At 42.7% G+C, this 21900-nt stretch overlaps 1 protein-coding gene across 2 annotated transcripts in view; it reads right to left on the bottom strand.

The window, feature by feature from the left end:
- MERTK (MER proto-oncogene, tyrosine kinase) overlaps window positions 1-21900 on the bottom strand; it is a 114933-nt gene that overhangs the window by 58884 nt on the left and 34149 nt on the right. For both annotated transcript variants that reach the window (XM_059942216.1, XM_059942217.1), the window contains exons 4-5: window positions 18909-19082; window positions 3249-3335 (exon numbers count right to left, since the gene is read on the bottom strand). In XM_059942216.1, the coding sequence (XP_059798199.1) occupies window positions 3249-3335; window positions 18909-19082 (261 nt within the window). The remainder of the gene's footprint in view (window positions 1-3248; window positions 3336-18908; window positions 19083-21900) is intronic.

Genomic DNA, 21900 nt, shown 5'->3' with positions numbered 1-21900 from the left:
ATCATACGCCTAAGGGTAATGGTATTAGCCTACGGAGAAGTCTTGCAGTGATAGGACGGCTCGGCCAGGGCCAGAGAAGTGGGATGTAGACCTGCTTTCCTGCCCCCTGATGAAGTGAGAACTTTTAGCCGGACAAGGATGGGGAGACATCCATTTCCTGCTGCTGTATGCAGGGGCGTCACTGGGCGCTGGCGCTCTCCGTGGGGGTGAAGAGCCATGGCGCTGCCCTTGTGGAGCTAAAGGCTGCACTGGGGAGACCCACATTAATTGAGGATGTGCCTTGTGCTGAGAAAAGAGGGGTACCATGGGAACAGGCATGTGTGTGCATGCGTGCGTGCATATGCGCATGTGTGATGGAGGAAGGAAGCTTTCCAGGCCGAGGAAATGGGCGAGAGTCAGCTCAAGCACAAGACCCGAGTGCATCTGCTTGCGGGGAGGGGAGGGCATACCGTAATGAACGTGCAATGACCTCAGCCACAGGTGGGACATGGATAGATATTTAAATTAGAATCCAACAAGGATCTGAAGTTTGAGGGTTTTAGTTTCTTGTGCTATATTTAACTCTTTTTAAAAAAAGAATATATATTAAAATCTGTGAATCAATATTATTTTTATTTATTTATTTTGGCCGTGCCCCACGGGATCTTTGTTCCCGGACCAGGGATGGAACCCTCACCCTCAGCAGTGAAAGCGCGAAGTTCTAACCGCTGGACCACCAGAAAATTCCCATACATTTAACTCTTAATTAATGGTAATAACCGCACTTATAATCCAAAATGATGACTAATGTTTTTGAGTGCTTACTCTGTGCCAGGAACCTATGGACTTCATGAAACACGACTAATCTGATAGGAGGAACCCTATCAGAGAAGCAGTCTTACGATCCCCATTGACGGATGAGGAAACTGAGGACCAGAGAAGTTAAAAACTTGCCAAAGCTCACAGAGCTCATACGCAGCAGAATGGGGCCTTGAACTCGGGTCTGCCTGACTCCAGCACTAGCGTCCCTCAACAGGACACTGGAAGCTGGTTGCAGGGGCAGCAAGCAGACCAGCGTGGGTACCAGCAGGGGCTGGGGAGTGTGGTCACCACTTAGCCAGCTGCATGGCCCATGGCACAGTTCAATGCCCTCTCTCAACTCAGTTCCCACTTCTATTAAGGTGGGGAGTGACCGCACTGCCCCACGGGGCTGGGGTGAGGATGAAATGCTGTAACGCATGTACGAGGTCTGGGGGAGGTGCGCTGGTGGTAAAGGCGAGGACAGGATGCTCAGGGGGTGAGAGGGCAGGAAGCCTGGGACCGTGTTAAGTGCTCACTGGGTACCGCATTCAGGAGTTTCAGTTTTACCAGGAGACACACAGACTGATGAATGGGAAAGAGTCAGTGTTTCGTTTGACTCACTTCCCTAAATAGAGTATCTGCCTTTCCAGTTCAAAGTTTGGCCACGTACACCTCAGTTGATAATAGACGAGCAGGGAATTTTGGTTGCTTTGATATACATGCTTAAATCCATGAAAGCCCAAAACATAAGGTTTGGAAATAGGCTTCATTAAAATAAAGTCCTAGTTGAGATTCTGTCTGAAGCATAAAATTCAGGAAGTGCTTCTCATTTTATGGATTTTTAAACTTTAAGATGTTGATATTTTATGAAAATGTCTTTATAAATTTATGCCCACGCGTGAATTCCTGAAATTCTCAACATTTCTTTTGAAAATTGTAATAATGGAATTCGTAATGAAGGAAGGAAGTTATACAGTTCCTCTCCTAGTAACTTTCAGTTTGCTCATTTTTTTTCTTCCAATGAACTTTTCGAAAATCCCCTCTCATAGCCTCTTCTAGTTGATTTGCTGAAACTAAACATCAGCACCTTTAAAAAGTATGTCTTTTGTAATTTTGAGTCTCCTGCTGTGCATTGCCCACCCTTTAACTCATTATTAAACACATTCTGCTTTTTCCCCTCTATTATTTCCCCAAGGATAAGACCAAAAGGAGTATGAACTCAATATCGCCTTCTCAATATTTAAATTAAGAACAAATAATATAGAGAATAGACTGGTGGTCACCAAGGGGGAGGGGGTTGGGGGAGGGAAAGAATGGGAGGCTGGGGTTAGCAGATGTAAGCTCTTATATATAGGATGGATAAACAACAAGGTCCTACTGTACAGCACAGGGAACTATATTCAATATCCTATGATAAACCACAATGGAAAAGAATATTAAAAACAGAATATATATATATATATATATATGTATAACTGAATCACTGCTGTACAGCAGTAATTAACACAACATTATGAATCAATTATACTTCAATAAAAATAAAGTAATTAATTAAAAATAAATTAAAAACAAATACTAAAACATACCATTTGCTTGAATTTCTATGAGAAAGGTTAAGGGAGATGATATGAAAGGGATAAAAAGACAGTAGGTTTTCCTTTCCTTTCAAGTTTCAGGTTTAAATACCTTTGATCCCACAAAAGGAGGAAGAATATGATGATTGGTTTGGAATGTCCAATCCAATGGCAGATGACTGGATTGGAATCAATCCAATCAGACTGGATTGGATGGGACGATGATTGGCAGATGATTGGATTGGAATGTCTCCACCAGCCTGGGGGAGGTTTCAAACATGTGCCTTTCATTCTGTTATATCCCAGCTCAGAGGAAGCAAGCTGGGTGGAGGAGGTTAGGAGAAAGAGGGACAGGAGTCCTGTGCCTCCAGAAGAAGAGTGACTCTGACCTTCTCCTCCCTCAGGACAGCTGCTGGTGGAGACTTGCTTCAAGCCCCAGATGCCCAAGGAAGGACAGAGCCCATCCTCAGGGCATCCTCAGATCAGTGCCCCAAGCTGCGCCCACCCTGGGGGCTCTTCAAGGAGTAACGGGGACTAGTTCAGGGTAGAAAAGGAAAAAGTGAAAATAGGAGCTAAGATGATCCAGGGTCAGCATTTCAGACAATTTTCTTCTCCGTCTGAGCAGAACTAAACTAGCTAATGTTGATCAAAGACAAGTGTCAGGCCCTGTTATGAGTACTTTTACTTGCATTATCTCATTGAACCCTCAAGAGGAGGTAGGTTCTGTAATTATCCCCATTTTACGCAGGGGAACACTGAAGGCAGAAAGGTGAAGTGACTTGTCCAAGGTCACAAAGGGAAGCCAGGACTCGATCCCAGGTGGCTGGCTGCAGGGCTCACACTGCACCCCCCAACCCCCGGAACACGCAGGGGGGACTCCACGCTGCCGCTTACCTTTGATGTTGATCTGCACGCCCTTGGACACGGTCAGTCCTTTGTCATTGTGGGCCTCACAACTGAAGATCGCAGTCTCAGTCAGACCTGGAGGGGAAGGAGAGCCATGAGAAGAGCTGCAGAGAGACAGGCTTCTGTCTATCAGAATCCTATGGGGGGGACTTCCCTGGTGGCGTAGTGGTTAAGAATCCGCTTGCCAATGCAGCGGACACGGGTTCAAGCCCTGGTCCAGGAAGATCCCACATGCCGCGGAGCAACTAAGCCCGTGTGCCACAACTACTGAGCCTGTGCTCTACAGACTGTGAGCCACAACTGCTGAGCCCGTGTGCCGCAACTACTGAGCCCAAGCGCCTGGAGCCCGTGCTCCGCAACAAGAGAAGCCACCGCAATGAGAAGCCCACGCACCGCAATGAAGAGTAGCCCCCGCTCTCAGCAACTAGAGAAAGCCTGCGCACAGCAATGAAGACCCAACACAGCCAAAAATAAATAAATATTAAAAAAAAAAAAAAAAAGAATCCTATGGGGGTTTCAGCATCCTTTTACTTCTTGGTTCACTGCTTCAAGCCATAAATGCAAAGTTAATTAAAAATATGTGTTGGTGTTTGAAAAACAAACCTAGGATTAAACCCTATGTACCAGGAGCAAGGCAACCATGGGCTTAAAAGGCAGCTGTGAGAGAGTGGCATGGACATATATATACTACCAAATGTAAAACTGATAGCTAGTGGGAAGCAGCCTCATAGCACAGGGAGATCAACTCGGTGCTCTGTGACCACCTAGAGGGGTGGGATAGGGAGGGTGGGAGGGAGGGAGACGCAAGAGGGAAGAGATATGGGGATATATGTATATGTATAGCTGATTCACTTTGTTATAAAGCAGAAACTAACACACCATTGTAAAGCAATTATACTCCAATAAAGATGTTAAAAAAAATTTTAAAAAAAAGGCAGCTGTAATTCATTAAAAGCCTTTATTTTTCCCCGATGATGAGACATTAGGTAACAAAGCAGTAACATTTAGTTTTAAAATGTCTGCAAGGAGGTATGGGAATCACTGGCCCCCAAATCAAGAAAAGTGATTTCTGAGGCTCACCCAGACAATCTCCTGCTTAGCACCCCATACACTCCACGACACAGTATGGACATGTCAGGGTACCAGAAACAGCAGGATGAAAGTTACAGTTTAAAAAATTTCAGGTGATCTGTTGTAATGAATCCTTTTTTAATAGTAAAAATCAATGTATTCATATAAACACAAGGCATCATTATTAATTACTTGAAGAAAAGACACTGGTGCTGAATGAAGAAAATTCTATCATTTCAGAGGTCTGAAGACATCTTGGAAATGAAAAAAATTAGTTGACATTAATTTTAAGGAGAAAGGAAGAGAGGTAATCCAGATCTTGGTTTCTTATAATACTATTCTCCAGTGAAAAGAACCAGAGCTCCTCAGAGAAATGGCTGATTGTCAGGTTGGAGCAGAAAACATATAAGATAAGCCTGGAGCAAAATATAACACAAACAGCATACACCACACACACACACACACACACACACACACACGGATGGGGGTACGGCAAAGAGACACAGGATCCAGCTGAAAGAACTCCCAATGGCCAAAGCTGGGACAATTTGAGAAAGAAAATAAAGTAGCATTAAATTGTAACCCAAAGTATAAAACAAATATCCATGAGTCTATATTGATATAAACAAATGATTAAATAAAAGGGGGAGAATAGACAAATCTCCCACGCAGAGGAATTCCAAATGATTTTTATATAGATGCTCTGCCCCCAAAGAGGGGCATCACTCCTGACTCCTTAAGCATGGGCTGCACAAAGTGACTTCCTTCCAAAGAGGACAGTATGGAAAGGGGAATGAAAGGAAAACTTTTGAGTGAGAAACTGACAAACACTCGCTCAGCCAGATGGTCAAGGTCAAGACCAACAATGGTAGGTCGTGTTGACAGAATGTGCCCTTGATACGATGTGATGAGAATGGCACTTCTCCTCTATGGTCTTCCTCCTCCAAAACATATAACCCAAATCTAATCATGGGAAAAACGACCAAAAACATCAGACAGGTCCAAACTGTGGGACATTCTACAAAAAACCTGACCAGTACTCCTCAAAGCTGTCCAGGTCATTAAAAACAAGGGAAGTTTGAGAAATTGCCACAACCAAGAGGAGCCTTAAGGAGACATAACAACTAAATCCTGGAACAGTAAAAGGACATTAGGTAAAAACTAAGGAAATCTGAATAAACTATGGACTTTAGTTAATAATGATGTATCAGGAATTTTCAGAGATAACAGAATAATCAGCTATGTGTTAGTTTCAGGCTTACATTTACTGAAGGGACATTTCAGTGAGATAAAGAGGTATGCTTTGGGACTTCCCTAGTGGTCCAGTGGTTAAGACTCTGTGCTTCTAAAGCAGCGAGCGCGGGTTCGATCCCTGGTTGGGGAGCTAAGATCCCACATGTTGTGTAGTGTGGCCAAAACATTTTTAAAAAATTTTAAAAAAGAGGCATGCTTGGAAGGGCTGCTCAAAAGGACACCCTGAGGTCCACTACCTCCCAAAGTCTCAAAAACACCTGTGAAAATCTCTCTGGAGAAGCTGAATCTACAAACCTGTTAGGGAATGTTTCTTTCCTGATTCATTATGCTAAGTTCTAAAAATAATGCAATGGGTCTAAGGAAGTGAAATAACTTTTTATGGTACACTATACTGTGTCACATTAAATATAGTTGTTCAATAATGATGTTATCAGTATTGGTTTATGAAATGTAACAAATGTACCACACTAATTAATGTAAGATGTTCATAACAGGGGAGTGTGGGCGTGAGGTTTATGGGAATACTCTGTATGAGATAGCACACAATTTTTCTATAAATCTGAAACTATTCTAAAGTTTTAAAAGATTATTTTTAAAAAGCACAGCCATATATATACCATCTAGTTGAATCTGGAAAACTTTCTCTCTGACACACAAGGTGCCTGGCACAGAGTTTATATCATAAACTGGAGAAAGACAGATAAAATTCTTGAAAATACGCCATCATTCTCTTCTTGCCTGAAAGGCTTGTATTTTTTTTGTTTGTTTCTATCTACTTGTGTAGGATATTTTCCATCGGATGATTTTAAAATCCAAAGCTCGTCACTAATGAAGTCATTAAATATTTGAAACAAGCTGCCGAGGGAAACCCAGCCGGGCATCAGCCAGGAAAGACCGTCCACGTTGGATGCCCGCACAGTGAACGCTGCACCGAGGCTGGGCCACATGGCCTGGGAGAAGTTCTAGGAAGAAATGCAAATCTGATCCCTTCAAGTCAGTGCCTCTCCTGAGGGATCAGTTGTGCACAAAAAAATCAGTGTTGGTGGGTGTTTGTTCTTTTCCATCCAGATGGAAGTCTGTCCCAGCATCTGAGTTCTCTTGACTAGACTCTCTGTCCTACAGTTCTGTGGTGACCTTTGACTTCTCCTAAATAATTTTAGATCAGAATATGATAGCTACTTCAGGTATTTTAATTTTCCAGATGAGTATTTCCCTCAGACTGGAGGAAAATCCTAAATCAGATTGCTTAATTAGATTCTCTAAATCCAAGTGCTAAGAAACTAAAATTCCAGGTAGGAGCCAGCTTTTTCACATTGGGTCACCTCCTCTCGAATGAGAGATGAAACTAATAGATTGTGTGATGGTTTAGAAAATATTTATTTCACTGAAGAGGAATATTTCAAACCCATTAGCCACATCTATAAAAGAACATCTGCAAATACACTGCCTCAAGGAGTCTTTGAATCTTCTACTTGTATTCCTCCCAAAGAATTTTGAAAAATATATGTAGCCTCTTAACACATTTTGAGGTTTGCATCTTAAACTGTTCATCATTTAAACAGCTGCAAAAAATGTAATTTCAGGTACCCTGAATATGCTGATAATTTAAAGTAAAACTCCTTTAGAGTCCCATGCAATATACATATTACTGGGATGGGAGACCCAGCATCACCTGCTGAAATAATTCTCCCCAGAAATCAGAAGTTTTCAATCATGACTTTTCTACTTCCCTTGCAGAATTTTATCCTAATGGCATACATGTGTGTGTTTGAAAGTTGCTGATTAATCGCCCTACGATACTTCTTGGTGATAAAATTACACTTACATACTGAAATTGGAAAACAAACTTCCTTCTAGATTGATGATCTTTACAAGTATTATTTAGGGCACAACTGATCAAAACAATATACATGTAATTTTTAAACATGCAAAGCAAAATTTTATGGGAAGCACAACTCCTTTGCTGGACAACATTTGGAATTTTCTATGTGATAGTCTGGAATTTTGTTAACCTTGAGCCAATGCACTACAGCAGCTGTTCTCAGAGTGTGGTCTAGAGAGAGGTTCCTGGGCATCCCAGAGATACTTTGGGGGGCCTCAAGTTGAAAACTATTTTTGTGAGAATAGCAATAATATGTTATTTGCCCTTTTCACTTTCATGCTCTCGGGAATGTATGATGGAATTTTCCATAAGGTGTATGATGTGTGATGATGTCATAGCTCTATGAGCTAATGGAACGTGCTTGTGTATTAATTTCTAATTCAGTAAATGGCAATAGATGTATCTCACATAAACAAAAACTTGTAGGTTTTCAATCACTTTTAAGACAGTAAAGAGGAGACCAAAGCATTGGAGAACTGATGTCCCGTTGTGACTCCAGGTAAGGCAGAGAGAGGTCTTTTTTCTTTTGTAAAGTGAGAGAGAGATGACAGGGAAGTAGAAAGTGAGAAAGAAGAACTGGCATAGAGTCAGGACTTTGGGCATTTTGTCAGGCACTGACTTTCGGAAAGAGGACACATACTGGATGATGATCCACTGAACCCTCTAAGCCATCACCTGGGGCCCCTGCTGCCAGTCACTACTTCCCAGGCAGGCCTGTGACACCTGGCTTTTCACCTTACCTTCCAGGTCATCAGCTCCCAAATGAGATGCCCGTTTTGCCAGGCTACGTGAACTCGCAAAACTTGGCTTATATTTAGAAAAATCAGCTTTGGCTCAATCAGAAGACACTCAATCAAAATGTAAGTTGCTTTGGCTATGCAACTTGTATTTTGTACATACTTGAGCAGACATCTGCAGGCTAAAACCAGTCATTTGATTTCAATCGCTCTTGTCCAAACTCTTGGGAAACACTTGAGTACAAACTACAAGTGACATTCCCAACTGGTTGTGAGGGCAAGAGCAGCCCTGTTAGAAAACAAGAGGATGGATTTATTTCCTTGAGATCCACCATCTAGTTATAGATCCCAAAGATGAGTTAAGCCCACAGTTCTTCGGTCCTGCAAGGTTGATCAATACTGAGAGTGAAACCGCTCCTTGGGGAACATGATTTTAGGTTAAGCGGGAAGTCACTTTTCCTCTTCGTGTTTCTCTTCAGAGGACACACAAAGTCAGGAAGACAATCTGCAGCTAATTCCCTGGTACAGGGCACCCACTCCGATTCAGAACTGCCCACAAGTAGTCAAACCATCTAGGACAGCAGATCTGTCTGGGGGCCGAGGTGGTGAATGTCCACAGGCCAAAAGGATGCCAGCAGAGAGAAGTGGAAACGGCTTCCAGCCCAGGTTAACTTTCTCCAGAACTGGATGGGCCAAAACTTAAGGCCAAACATAGGCTTCTTGGCTTAATGTAGTCAGTGACCTTTTTTTTTTTTTTTTTTGCTTAATGGCACAAGCTTCCCAACTGGAGACTCATTTATAAGCCTGGGTTGAACACAGCAACCCAGATGTACTAAGAAAGACAGCTCCCCACCTCACTTTTCTGTTCTTCCTCTGGATCAACAATAACCAGCAGACTGGAATAGACCTTGAAGTTTTAGAGCCCAAACACTTGTGGCTTTCCAGGGAGAAATTCATCCACACCCCCGCTCTGTCTCCACCCTACCACCCACTCTCCCGAGCGCCCCCAGCACCAGCATCTCCACCTTTCCTGTTACTGTGTCCTCTTCTCGTGGGCATCCCTCTTACTCCATTATATCCCACCTAAGTCCATTATGATGGTTCATGCCCCATTTGCTTGGTCCTCTGCTGGTTTAAAAAAAGATAGCCCCTGACACAAGGTCTGAAAGACATTTTAGGGAACATTCAGCCACAGGATGTTCCCTTGAGGAAAGGACAGTCAGAATCGCTGAGGAATCAGCTTCTAAGACCACAGTTAGGGCAGTTCTTTGAGTTCCAGGTTAAGGAATCCTGTCCCTTTAATCTTGTTCCCTAGAGTTCATCTTTCTACCCAAAGAGGCAGGAAATAGAAGAATATGCTGCATAAATGAAGGACTTACACTTATTAACTTGGAATTCACTATCTGCCCTGAGTTCCCTCATTCAACATTTACAGAGTACCTACTACGTGCCAGATGCTTCCCCAGGCACTTGGGATCTATCCATGAATGAAACAAAGATCCTTACCCTTAGAGAACTCACATTCTCATGGAGAAAAGTGGGTGAGAAATAATAGACTTAATAAATAAGTAAGCTGCATGTTCTATTAGAAGGTGATTAGTACTATGGAAAAATAGGGATTGGGGGTCAGGGTGGGTAGAGAAGTGGTTGTGATTTTAAATATGCAGGTCAGAGGGAGCTCCTTGAGAAATGTCCTCTGAGGAAAGACTCGGGGTGAGGGAATGGGCCAAGTTTATTCTGGAGGGTGAGGGAAGGTTCAAAGCAGAGGGAACATGTGGGTCAGGCCTCTGTCCTCCAAGTGAGGTAGGAAACCTGGGGCTTTGAGCAGAAGACTGATATGATCTAGTCTGTGTTTTATGAGGATCGTCCCAGCTGCCTCGCAAAGACTAGCCCTTAGGCCATAAGGTCCCTTAATTGCTCCAAATTTTTTCCTGATCTGCAAAATGGGAATTAAAAAATGCCTAACTATATCACAGGTTGCAATGAGGCTCAAAGTAAATCTTTACCAAAAGCACTGTGAGAATTACGAACTGATTTATATAAATTCTAATTATTATTGTTACTGTTGTTATTACAATGAACATTACGAATTATAGCCAATTAACTAAAACCAAAACTAGCTTAGCTGTTTTCTAAATGTGGATTTAAATATAAAATGAGTATTTTTAAAAAAGTAAAAACCAGAAAGATCAGCCTAAGTCCCCCACTCTTGGTAGAAAGGTAGCTCAAAATTGACAATGAGTTAGTAACTGTTGCATGTGAAAATTTGTAACAGGTAACATTTCAGTCATTCCTGTAGGCTGCTTCTGTATCAAAGCCTTTACATCCACTATTTCACTGAACCCTCATAAATGTTCTATGAAGTAGACACTGTTATTACCCCTATTTTATATGAAGAAGGTGAGTAAGTTGCCTAGGGACACACAGTGGTGAACTGGCATTAGTCTGTATCAAAGCTTGGGATCTTAACCACTAACCTGTAACACATCCCACCACTGAACACCATGCAGCAAAAGCTTTCTGCAGTTCTGCTGTTCATCTGGGGACTTGATTTTGCCAATGACAAAGTACTTCCTTGGGGAAAAAAAACTTTGCTTTGAAATAGTTTTCAATTCACAAGAAACTGCAGAAAGAGGAAAGAGTTCCTAGTACCCTTCACCCAGGTTCCCCTAAATGGTAAGATCTTACATAATCATAGTACAACCATCAAAACTAGGAAAGTGACTTTGGTATGATAAATACTTTTTTTTTTTTTTTTGGCCGCACCTCGCGGCCTGCGGGATCTTAGTTCCCCCACCAGGGATCGAACCTGCCCCCCCCGTAGTGGAAGTGCGGAGTCTTAACCACTGGACTGCCAAGGAAGTCCCTGGTACAATACTATTAACTACAATACAGATCTTATTCGGATTTCACCAGTTTTGGGTCGTTTTATTTTGTGTGTGTGTGTGGGGGGGATTTCTATGAAATTTTATTACAGGTACAGATTTGTGTACAGATGGAGAACTGTTCCATCACCAAAAAGAAGCTCCCCCGTGCCACCCTTTTTAAGAACATCCTTCCCCCAACCTAACATCTGGCAGGAGCTGATGTGTACACCATCACTATAAGTTTGTCATTTATGTATGGACACCAAGGGGGGAAAGTGGTGGTGGGATGAATTGGGAGATTGGGATTGTCATATATACACTAAAATGTATAAAATAGATAACTAATAAGAACCTGCTGGATAAAAAAATAAATAAAATAAAATTCAAAAATTCAAAAAAAAAAGAGAATGTTATCTAAATGGAATTACATAGCATGTAACCTTTTTTTTTTTTTTCCCTGTACCAACGGGATCATTTATTTACAATTCAGTAAAAGTCTCAGCCCAAACCAGCAAAACCATCTATATGATTGTAGAGAGCAATATACGGGTAATTTGCCTTCTGACAAAAACATGGAGAGGAGAAAGGTGCCACAAATTGAATTAGGCTCAGATTGTTCAGAAAGGAAATCACAGCTGGAAAACATTTCAAACAGAGATCCCTTCGAAGAGCCTTCCAAGGATAGCTGCCAAGTACATTTTGCATGTAACCTTTGAGACTGGCTTTGTTGACTCAGAATAATGCCCTTTAGACAAAGTACTTCTTCGCTCATGGTTCTTGAAGACAGCGCTTACATCACAGAGGAAAAAAAAAAACAAACAACTGGTATCAAGAGGGAAAAGCGTATGACCTTCCTGTTCAAACATGTGCCCGCTCCAAACAGTCTCAACAATCAGGGCTCTTTAAACCACTTCCCTACTCAGCATCCTCTTGGTAGAAGGGATGGGAAAAGTTTGCTTCAGGGTTAATTCCAAGATAGCGGGGTGCCTACCTGCAAACATTCAGGTTTTATTTACATCAGCATGGGAGGTGCTGCCTGGGCACAAAGGGCCCCAGAGGCATCTTGGGTCAGAACAGCCTTGGCACCTAGTTCCCTAAACATGACCTCCTCTTACTGGGAGGGGCTCAGGTATCACACTAAAGCGTCCTCAAAATTAAAAACAAATGCAAATAAGAATAAATTTGTATAAACTTCCAGTTACAAAATAAATGAGTCATGGGGATGAAATATACAGCACGCGGAATACAGTCAATAATACTGTAATGTCTTTGTATGGTGACAGATGGCAACTAGACATAGTTTCATGGTGATCATTTTGTAATGTACATAAATATCAAATTACTATGTTGTGCACCAGGAACTAACATAATGTTGTAGGTCAATTATACTTCAAAACAAACATATTCATAGAAAAATAGATCAGAGGAGGAGAGGGGGGATTTGGATGAAGGTGATTAAAAGGTACAAACTTCCAGTTATAAGGTAAATAAATATTAGGTATGCGATGTACAACATGATTAATTACCACTGCTGTATGTTATATATGAAAGTTGTTAAGAGAATAAATCCTAAGAGTTCTCATTACAAGGAAATATTTTGTATCTATACGAAATGATGGATGTTGACTAAACATTGTAGTAATCACCTCATAATGTATGTAAGTCAAATCATTATGCTATACACCTTAAACTTATACAGTGCTGTATGTCAGTTATACCTCAGTAAAACAGGAAGAAAAAAATTAAAAAAAAAAAAAAGAATAAGTTTGTATATAGTTCTTTCACAGTGCTACAAAGTTTGGCGTTTGGGGACAGTCCGCCGTAGCTGATTTGGTGTGCCTTGATGTGCCCAGAGCAAGGTCTGCATAGGAAGCCTACGCCCTAGGCCCTCTCTCCCTGGACTTCGTTAAGCCCTTTGAGGCTGCAAAATGGATGTAAAAAAAATCCTGTTCTACCCATTTCACAGAACTCACTAGAGGTATAAATGACAAAAGAGGTAAGAAAGAGTTTAAATGCAAAACTAGTGACATGAATACAAGTTACTTCACCATCACTATGTCTCTGTCCCAGTGAAGGGACGTAAGACTCAGGAACTGTTTGAAATTCATTCATTTGTTCATTCATTCACCCACACAGTTCTGATGTGCCGGGCAATGTGCTGGGTAGTGGGGTTAAACTAATGAATGATTAATATGTAATAATCACACTGATTAAACAACACGGGGGAGGCAGACAAGCAGATGGGTGTGCTTCCATGTGGTGGGAAGGGATGACAGTTATGGAAGAGGAATACATACGGGTACAAAGATGTCTGCATCAGTGACCCCCCCCCCAAAAATTAAAACCACCTGAATGTTCATCAACAAGGGAGTGGTTAAATAAATTATGATCCGTCCATGGACCGTCACAATTGTCACAAACAATGAGACAGGCCCGTGACAACCTACATGGAAAGGTCTACGTGTCTTGGAGATCTATGCATAGTTGCACATATATGAGTGTATTTGAAGGACTAGGAAGGGTCTAGAAGGAAGGGAATGAATGGTTGACAGTGGTTTCCTCTGTATGAGGGAATGAATGCATGGAGACTAAAGGGACATTTTCACATTTTGTTTTGGCATGTCACAACTGTTTGAATGTTTTACAGTGAATATGTGTTCACATATTATCTGTGTAATAAAAAGGCTGAAATTAATCTGCACACGTGTTATCATTCTAACGTGAAGGAAAATCACGTATAGATGTGTATGTATGTGTGTACACACACACACACACACACACACACACAAACATGTATATACTTACAGGGAGAGAATCACATTAGTGTTTCCACTGTAATTGTAAATGTGTAATAAGATGCAAAAATACTGAATTTTCTACATTTTTAACATAAAAGCACTTAGTAATTATGTAAGATAAAGTTTTTAAAAACGTTTTATTCTGAAATAATTATTTATTTACAGAAAGATATAAAGAAATAGAAGGGAGTTCCATGTATCCTTCACCGTACCTCCCCAATCTTAACGTCTCAAATAACTACAGTGTCAAAACCAGAAAACTGACATTGGTACCATCTATAGAGCGTATTCAGATTTTGCCAATTATACATGGACTCATTTGTGTGTGTGTGTTGCTCTATGTAAGTTTATCACATGTGTAGCTTCATGTAACCACATCCCACTAAAGTTTATTTTAAAAAGCACACTATTAGGCTATAAACTGCTCAATTTCTATTTTACTTCTATCTTCTCTACCAAAGGAAAAAAATCTTCAAATTAAAGAAAGTAAAATGAAGATTGTAAAGAATCTAAAACCCCAAATAGGTGGCAGTTGTAATGGTATATCTGGCCATTTACAAATAAATCAGATCACCAAGCTGAGACAAATTATACATAGCCTTGGGTATTAAAATTTGCAGATCCTTCTATTGTACTTTCTAAGAAAAGAGACAGAAGAGGAAAAGTTCTAGATGATCATAGATGGACAGAAGTTATCCCCATTTTCATAAAGTAAGTGATACCGATTTTGGCAAGTACAGAATCAGAGAGAGACAGAAATCCACAGCAGAACTTAAAAGGAGGTTATCAAATTGGTGCCTAGGACACGGAAAACTGTCATGGAGTTCAGCTCACCAAGGAGAAGTCAGGTCTGATTTCAAAACGAATTTCAAATTGATTTCCAGTCTTTCCAGGATAGTTACTAGTCCAATATAGCAGGGAACGTCTCAGAAGAGAAGATGGAAAAATAAACCGTGGAAAAAATAAAATTAGGCAGATTTACTACTGGTTGAACAGTGGCCAAGAGAGCTGATTTCATGAACTGATGTCAACTCAGAGGCTGCCTTAATTAGCAGGTCACAGGGCTCTGCCCTTGGTTAAATTAGAATCTAGATTTTCATCAATGACTTGGAAGAGACAAAAAGGCAGGGGCAGGAAGCAGGGAGAGAATTTGCTAACCCAATGAGAGAATCAAGGTTCAAAATGGCCTCAGTAGGCTGGGACAATGAGTTAAGTTTTTATGAGGATTAATGTCACACGGTAGGCTGAAATTCCAAAATAATTAAACAAGAAGCAGGAAAGCTTTGATTTTGCAGCAATTCATGAGAAAAAAGATCTGGAGATTTCAGTTAACCTCAAACTCAACATTAACCAATACATTAACCTTCATCTAAAAGGTAATGCAGGGCTTCCCTGGTGGCACAGTGGTTAAGAATCCGCCTGCCAATGCAGAGGACATGGGTTCGAGCCCTGGTCAAGGAAGATCCCACATGCCGCAGAGCAACTAAGCCGGTGAGCCACAACCACTGAGCCTGCGCTCTAGAGCCCGTGAGCGACAACCACTGAGCACACGTGCCACAACTGCTCGACACAACTAGATAAAGCCCGTGCACAGCAATGAAGACCTAACACAGCCAAAAAAAAAAAAAAAACGGTAATGCAAACTGCATTATCAAAAATATAGCATCCAAAACACAAGAGGTTACAGCCTCCACTAGACTTCACACACATCTTTCCAAAATAACACCAATGCTACCAAGCTCTTTCAGGAAAGAGATGGGAACACTTTCCAACTATGTTTTATTAGGTCAACAATACCCAGATACCAAAACGGACATTACCAATACAAAACAAAAACAAAAACAAAATTATAGAACAGTTTCCTTCATGAACATTGTTGTATGATAAAGACTGACTAGCTTTTGTCCCTTGCTAGTTCCTGAGTAAGAGGAGTGGCTTCGTTACGCTAACAAGGTGACTCAGGATGGGCCCCTAGATAACTTCAGGATGGGGACTGGTCACCAGAATGACTAAATTATGTGATGGGAGGGTTGGGACTTTGATCCATCGGATATTAGCCCAAACTCCTGACCTCTAGGGAAGAGAGGGAGGTCTGGAGATCATGTTCCATCACATGGTTGATGCTTTAATCAGTTATGCCCACGCAATGAAACCCCAATAAAAATTCTGGACCCCAAAGCTTAGTAGTTTCTTGTTCCGTGAACACACTGATGCGCCAGGAGGTGACACACCTTGATTCCACACATCAGGGCAGGGAAGGGCATGAAAGCTCTGCATTTGGGACCCTCCCAGACTTCATCCTATGTGTATCCTTTGTTAAAAAAAAACTATAGTCATAAGTATAGAACTTTCCTGAATTCTGTGAGTTGTTCTGGCAAATTATCGAACCCAAGGGGGTCATAGAAACCTCTAAGTTTACAGCCAGTCAGTAAGAAGTGCAGGTGGATTAGGGACCCCCTTGAGACTTGTGGCTGGCAGCTGAGGTGAGGGCAGACTTGTGGCAGACATTGTCTTTAACCCATGGGGTCTGCACTAACTCCTAGTAATTAAGATCAGAACTGACTTGCAGTACACGCAGTTGGTGTGACCCCAGAATAAGCATAAATGCAAAAATCTTTAACTAAATATTAGCAAATGGAAACTACCACAACACATCATGACCAAGCAGAGTTTAGCCCAGGAATGCAACATTGGTTTAACATTTGAAAATCAAATCAATGTAATGTGCCATACGAAGAGAAGAAAGGAGAAAAACCATAGATCATCTCAAAAGATGCAGAGGCCCGACGCAAAAGAATAGACACCTTATGATTTCATTTATTTAAGTTTCAAGAATAGGCAAAATTAATCTATGATAATAGACATCAGAACAAGGTTACCTATGGGAGGTAGGTGCTGACCTGAAGGGAACAAGAGGGAACTTCCTGGGGTGACAGCAATGTTCTATATCTTGATTGAAGTGGTGGTTACGTGAGTGTCTACATTTATCATGACTCACTGAGTTGTGCACTTAAGTGCTATGCATTTAACTGTATGTCAATTTAACCTACATATTTCATTGTATGCCCCATAAATCCTCCTTTATGGGACTTCAAAGCAATCATCCTAGAGAGGGAGGAATGTATTTTTTAAAAATTAATTTTGAACAAATAAGTTACTTGATGATCAATTCCTTGGAGAAACTCAAAGAAAACTCAGATGAAGGCAGAGACAATCATAATATTCCTCGTGGAGTCAGGAGTAAGAAAAGTGATTCAGAAACAATACCTCAGGCTGGCATTCACTTGCTGGTCCACTCAGCATAAATATTCAGTGAGTATTACCATGAGTCAGGCACTGCCTTGGGAGAGATAAAGTCCTTGTTCTTACTGAGTGTACATTCTCTAAGAAGACAGACAAGCAGCTAAACTAATAAACAGGGAAATTACAGACTGTAACCAGTGCAATGAAGGAAGTCCACAAGAATACATGCCTGGGAGTCAATAAAGGAGTGGGGAGGAACTAAAAGAATGACCAGGAAAGACTTCTGTGCAAAAGTGATGTTCGAGATGTGTCATGGGATGAAGGGCAGATGGAACAACACCGCAAGCAGACAGAAAGAAAGTGCAAAGGTCCTGAGGCAGGGAGAAGGGTGATGTTTCTGAGAAAATGAAAGACAATCAGCGCGACTGGTGCTTAATAAGCAGGGAAAGAGTGGGATGGGTTTGGGCTGGAGAGTTGAGCGGGGACCAGAGCACGCAGGTCCTATGAGCGGGGGCAGGAAGGACTCTGAGTGACAGTCAAAGATAATGGGAAGCCCCTGAAGGGTTCCAGCAGGCAGGGGACACAAACTGCCATTGAGGACGAGAGTGGGGACAAGGCTAGAAGCAAAGAGACCAGTTAGGAAGTTACTGCAGTGCTGTTGGCAAGAGCTGGCAGTGACGTGGACCAGGGCACTGCAGCAGAGACAGAGAAAAGACAGATTTGAGATGTACTGTAGGAGCAGAACTGACAACCTGCTGATGCATTGTGTGGAAAAGGAGAAGGAAGGAAGGATGGGCAAATGGTGATATCACTTACTAAGATGGGGAACTCTGGGGCAGAGCAAGTCTTGGGGGGAAATCAAGAGTCTCATTTTAAGACGCTTCCATATCCAGTAAGTGGAAATGCCAAGCAAGGAGCTTGAAGCTCAGGAGGGAGGTCTGAGCTGGAGATACGAAGTTCAAGGTTGTCATCACACAGATGGTCGTTAAGCCAGGGGCCCAAAGGAACTCTCAGACGTGGGTCCAGGGCTGAGCCCTAGGGCGCCCTCCCACATTCAGAACTCCTGTCAAGGGAAGAGGAGGAGTCGGGAGGCAGGAAGGAAGTCAGGAAGACAGCGTTTCCTGAAGGTCACCTCTGGCCTGCAGCATCCCTCAGAACGTTTGCTGAGTGTGTGAAGAAAGGAAGGATCGGGGGTGGTAACCTCGCCAGATGCTGCTGGAAGATGCAGTGAGAGGAGCCCTTTGGATTCAGCAGCACAGAAACACCAGTGGCACTGACCCTGAGAGCACCGTTGGAGGAGCACGGCAAGGGAGACAGGGCACGCCCGTTCAGATGGAAATCAGATGACCGCTGACCATCAGGGCAGACACGGCCTCACGGTGACTCAGTCCTCCCACAGCCACCCCCGTGACCCATGCGCTTTCCTTGCCGCCAAACCTCGCTGAGGTCGTCACATCAGTGGTTCCTGAAATGCAAGCCCTGCCAGCCAGCAGGGCCACAGCTGCCACGGAAGACGTGAGCAGGGCTCCCGCTGCCCAGGCTCAAGGACTCTGGCCACTTCTGCCAACTTAACCACAGACACCCGTGGTGGGCGTATCCCCACGCGCCAGTCCTGCCCCCGAGATTCCCACCTGCCTCCCGCCCCCCCCCTCCCCCGGCCCCTATCCTCAGCTGCCTCACCTGCGGTTCTATCCGCCTCGACTACCTGCTGCCACGCACAGCAGCTCTCATCAAACTTCCGCTCCCTTCCACCATTCCAGGGCAAACAGTACGCAAATCCCACAACTCAGACTCACCAGGAACAGTCAGAACGGAGGGGGATTTTTCTGGAAGTTCATTAACACGGCTGCTGTTTTGAACCCAGAAAATGTTGACGGGCTCAGGGGGGCCCACGGCCTGACAGGTGAGGTTGAAGGCCGTGTTTCTGGTGACATTCATGCTCTCAGGCTGCCTCGTAAAGTGAGGAAGTCCTGCAGAGGAAGAGGTGAGTGAAAGAAGGTTTTAGATCCACAGGCCAAGGCACAGCCCCCAGGGGAATGGAAACCACACCGGAGCTTGGCAGCAGGAGCTTTCTCTGTCCACCACCCAGGTCTGAAACGGCCAGTTTTTACCTCCCTGAAGTTGGGTAGGAAAGAACAAAGAGGCTAATTCCTGCCAGCCTAGCTCTAGCCGGTTTTCTAGGACACTTTCCCAAAGGAGTAATGGTGATTCAGAACTGTTTTTTTCAGAAGGGAGGCCTGGCAGTTCTGAAATTAGGTGTTGCTCAAACTCCTGGGAAAGGCTGGCAGGTTTTCAGGATTCCTTACCAATAAACACAAAGTGAAAACAAAGCCACGTAAGAGTCTACCCATTTTTTTTTTTCTTTTTTAAATTTAAGTATACTTGATTTACAATGTTGTATTAGTTTCAGGGGTACGGCAGAGTAATTCAGTTATACATATATGAAAATATATTGTTTTTCAGATTCTTTTCCGTTATAGGTTATTACAAGATATTGAATATAGTTCAGTATCAACTATATTGTGCTATACAGGAGGTCCTTGTTGTTTATCTATTTTATATATAGTAGTGTGTATATGTTAATCCCAAACTCCTAGTTTATCCCTTCCCTTCTTTCCTCTTTGGTAACCACAAGTTTATTTTCTATGTCTGTGAGTCTGGTCCTGTTTCGTAAATAAGTTCCTTTGTATCGTTTTTTTAGATTCCACACATAAGTGATATCATATGATATTTGTCTTTTTCGGTCTGACTTACTTTACTTGTATGATAATCTCTAGGTCCATCCATGTGGCTACAAATGGCAATATTTCATTCTTTTTATGGCTGAGTAATATTCCATTGTATATACACCACATCTTCTTTATCCATTCATCTGTTGATGGACACTTAGGTTCCTTCCATGTCTTGGCAATTGTAAATAGTACTGCTGCGAACACTGGGGAGCATGTATCTTTTCAAATTAAAGTTTTTGTCTTTTCCGGATATATGCCCAGGAGTGAGATTGCTGGATCATATGGTAACTCTATTTTTAGTTTTTAAGGAACCTCCATATTGGCTGCACCAATTTACATTCCCACCAACAGTATACGAGGGTTCCCTTTTCTCCACACCCTCTCCAGTGTTTATTATTTGTAGACTTTTGGATGATGGCCATTCTGACCAGTGTGGTCTGCCTGTTTTTGAGGACAACCTATTTTGTGTGAGACTTTCAGGTGAGGGATAATAAATTTTAAAATCTGTACACGTGTACAGGTCTGAACACTTTTCCAAGCACATTCTCATGAAAACAGTATAGACAGAGTTACACAGTTACAACCTCAAGACTTCCCAGTATGATTCCAGAACCGGGGTTATAGGGAAGGGACGTTAAGAATAGCTCAGAGAAAACCAGTTGGTACTTATTTGGGGCATGTGACAAAAATTTAACAGATCAAGCTAACTGGCCTCAGACGTTTCAAATGTGTTCTTTTGGGACTGGGAGCTCACAGATCTGGGCCCAGCAGGACTGATGTGGGAGTGGTAAAATGGGATTCTTTTTTCATGTTTCAAAGTTTTGCAAAACTCCATTTGGACCTAACTCATTCCTGCCCTGGGCATTTTTTCTGGGATTTTACAAGTGAAATGTCCTCTGAATAGTTTTCCCAGATTAGCAGCAAATGTAGGAACCCTCCCCTCTGGCTGATGCGGACAGATCGCTGTGGCACTGGCTGTACAGCCTGGGATGGGCTCAGAGCAGAGCTCCAAAAGAGACTCCTCTGGGGGGCCCCTCCCTCAGGCCTCCTGCAGCATTACAGGGTGTCAAGTTCAGGTCTGCAAAAGAATGGGTAGCACAGCAGCCTTTTTGTGGGAGATGCTTCTCGTTGAACTTCCTTGAAAAGCTAATCACCTGCTCTAAAGCCTGTGATGAGGAGGGTCAGGAGAAAGCAGAAAAGTTGTTCTGAAGGCTCTGCTGATGGGGCACCTCAGCGAGCAGGGATGCAGAGACCCTGGAGGGCAGCCCCTAGGACAGTGGGGAGTGGCCACTTGGGGTGATAATGAAGATGCTTCCTCCTCAAAGCCTCTCTTGACAGGCCCTGCCATTGCCGAACCAGATGTGCAAACCCCGAGATGCAGGGCCCGGGCCCACCTGGCCTGGCTCACCTGTGCATCAGCTCACGTTCCCCACGAGAGTTCAAGTTCCTTGAGGGCAGAGACTGCCTTCTCCTTGCCTGCTGCCCCAGCTCTCCCCCACCAAGCCCATCTCATGTCATGGCGTGGAACTGCACTGAATCACGCGCCTGACAAATCCTAGGGCCTAAAAAGGAATCCCAGGCTGAGCTGCTGGCCCAATCAAGAAAATGGCTCACTCTCCCTGATTTCACCATCCGCATAAGCAAGAGAGTAAAAGATACTGAATAATAAACAAACTGGCACTTGACCAGGTGAGTGGCATCTGGTGCCAGCACTGAGAACTGGATAATAGATTGCATTTTGTTTCTTAACATAAAAAGACTTCAGTTGTTTTAAATTGTAAATAACCTTAGGACAAGGAGGTCCACAATCTCTTTTTATCTCAGCCATAGTGCGTAGGATAGAGCTAAATCTCTAAGAATTAAGTGAATTTCATAACTACCTAAAGTCTACAAAGAAGATGGCCTTGTAAAATTTCAGTGCTTATGGATTTGCAAGGTTTGCATACAGAGTTACAAATGGGATAAATTAGGAATTTGAGAGTAACATATATATGCTACTATATATAAAATAGATAAACAACAAGGACCTACTGTATAGCATGGGGAACTATCCTCA

Source organism: Balaenoptera ricei, chromosome 13, assembly GCF_028023285.1.
Source record: "Balaenoptera ricei isolate mBalRic1 chromosome 13, mBalRic1.hap2, whole genome shotgun sequence".
Taxonomy (NCBI): Eukaryota; Metazoa; Chordata; class Mammalia; order Artiodactyla; family Balaenopteridae; genus Balaenoptera; species Balaenoptera ricei.
This window is presented reverse-complemented; position numbering and strand designations above follow the sequence as displayed.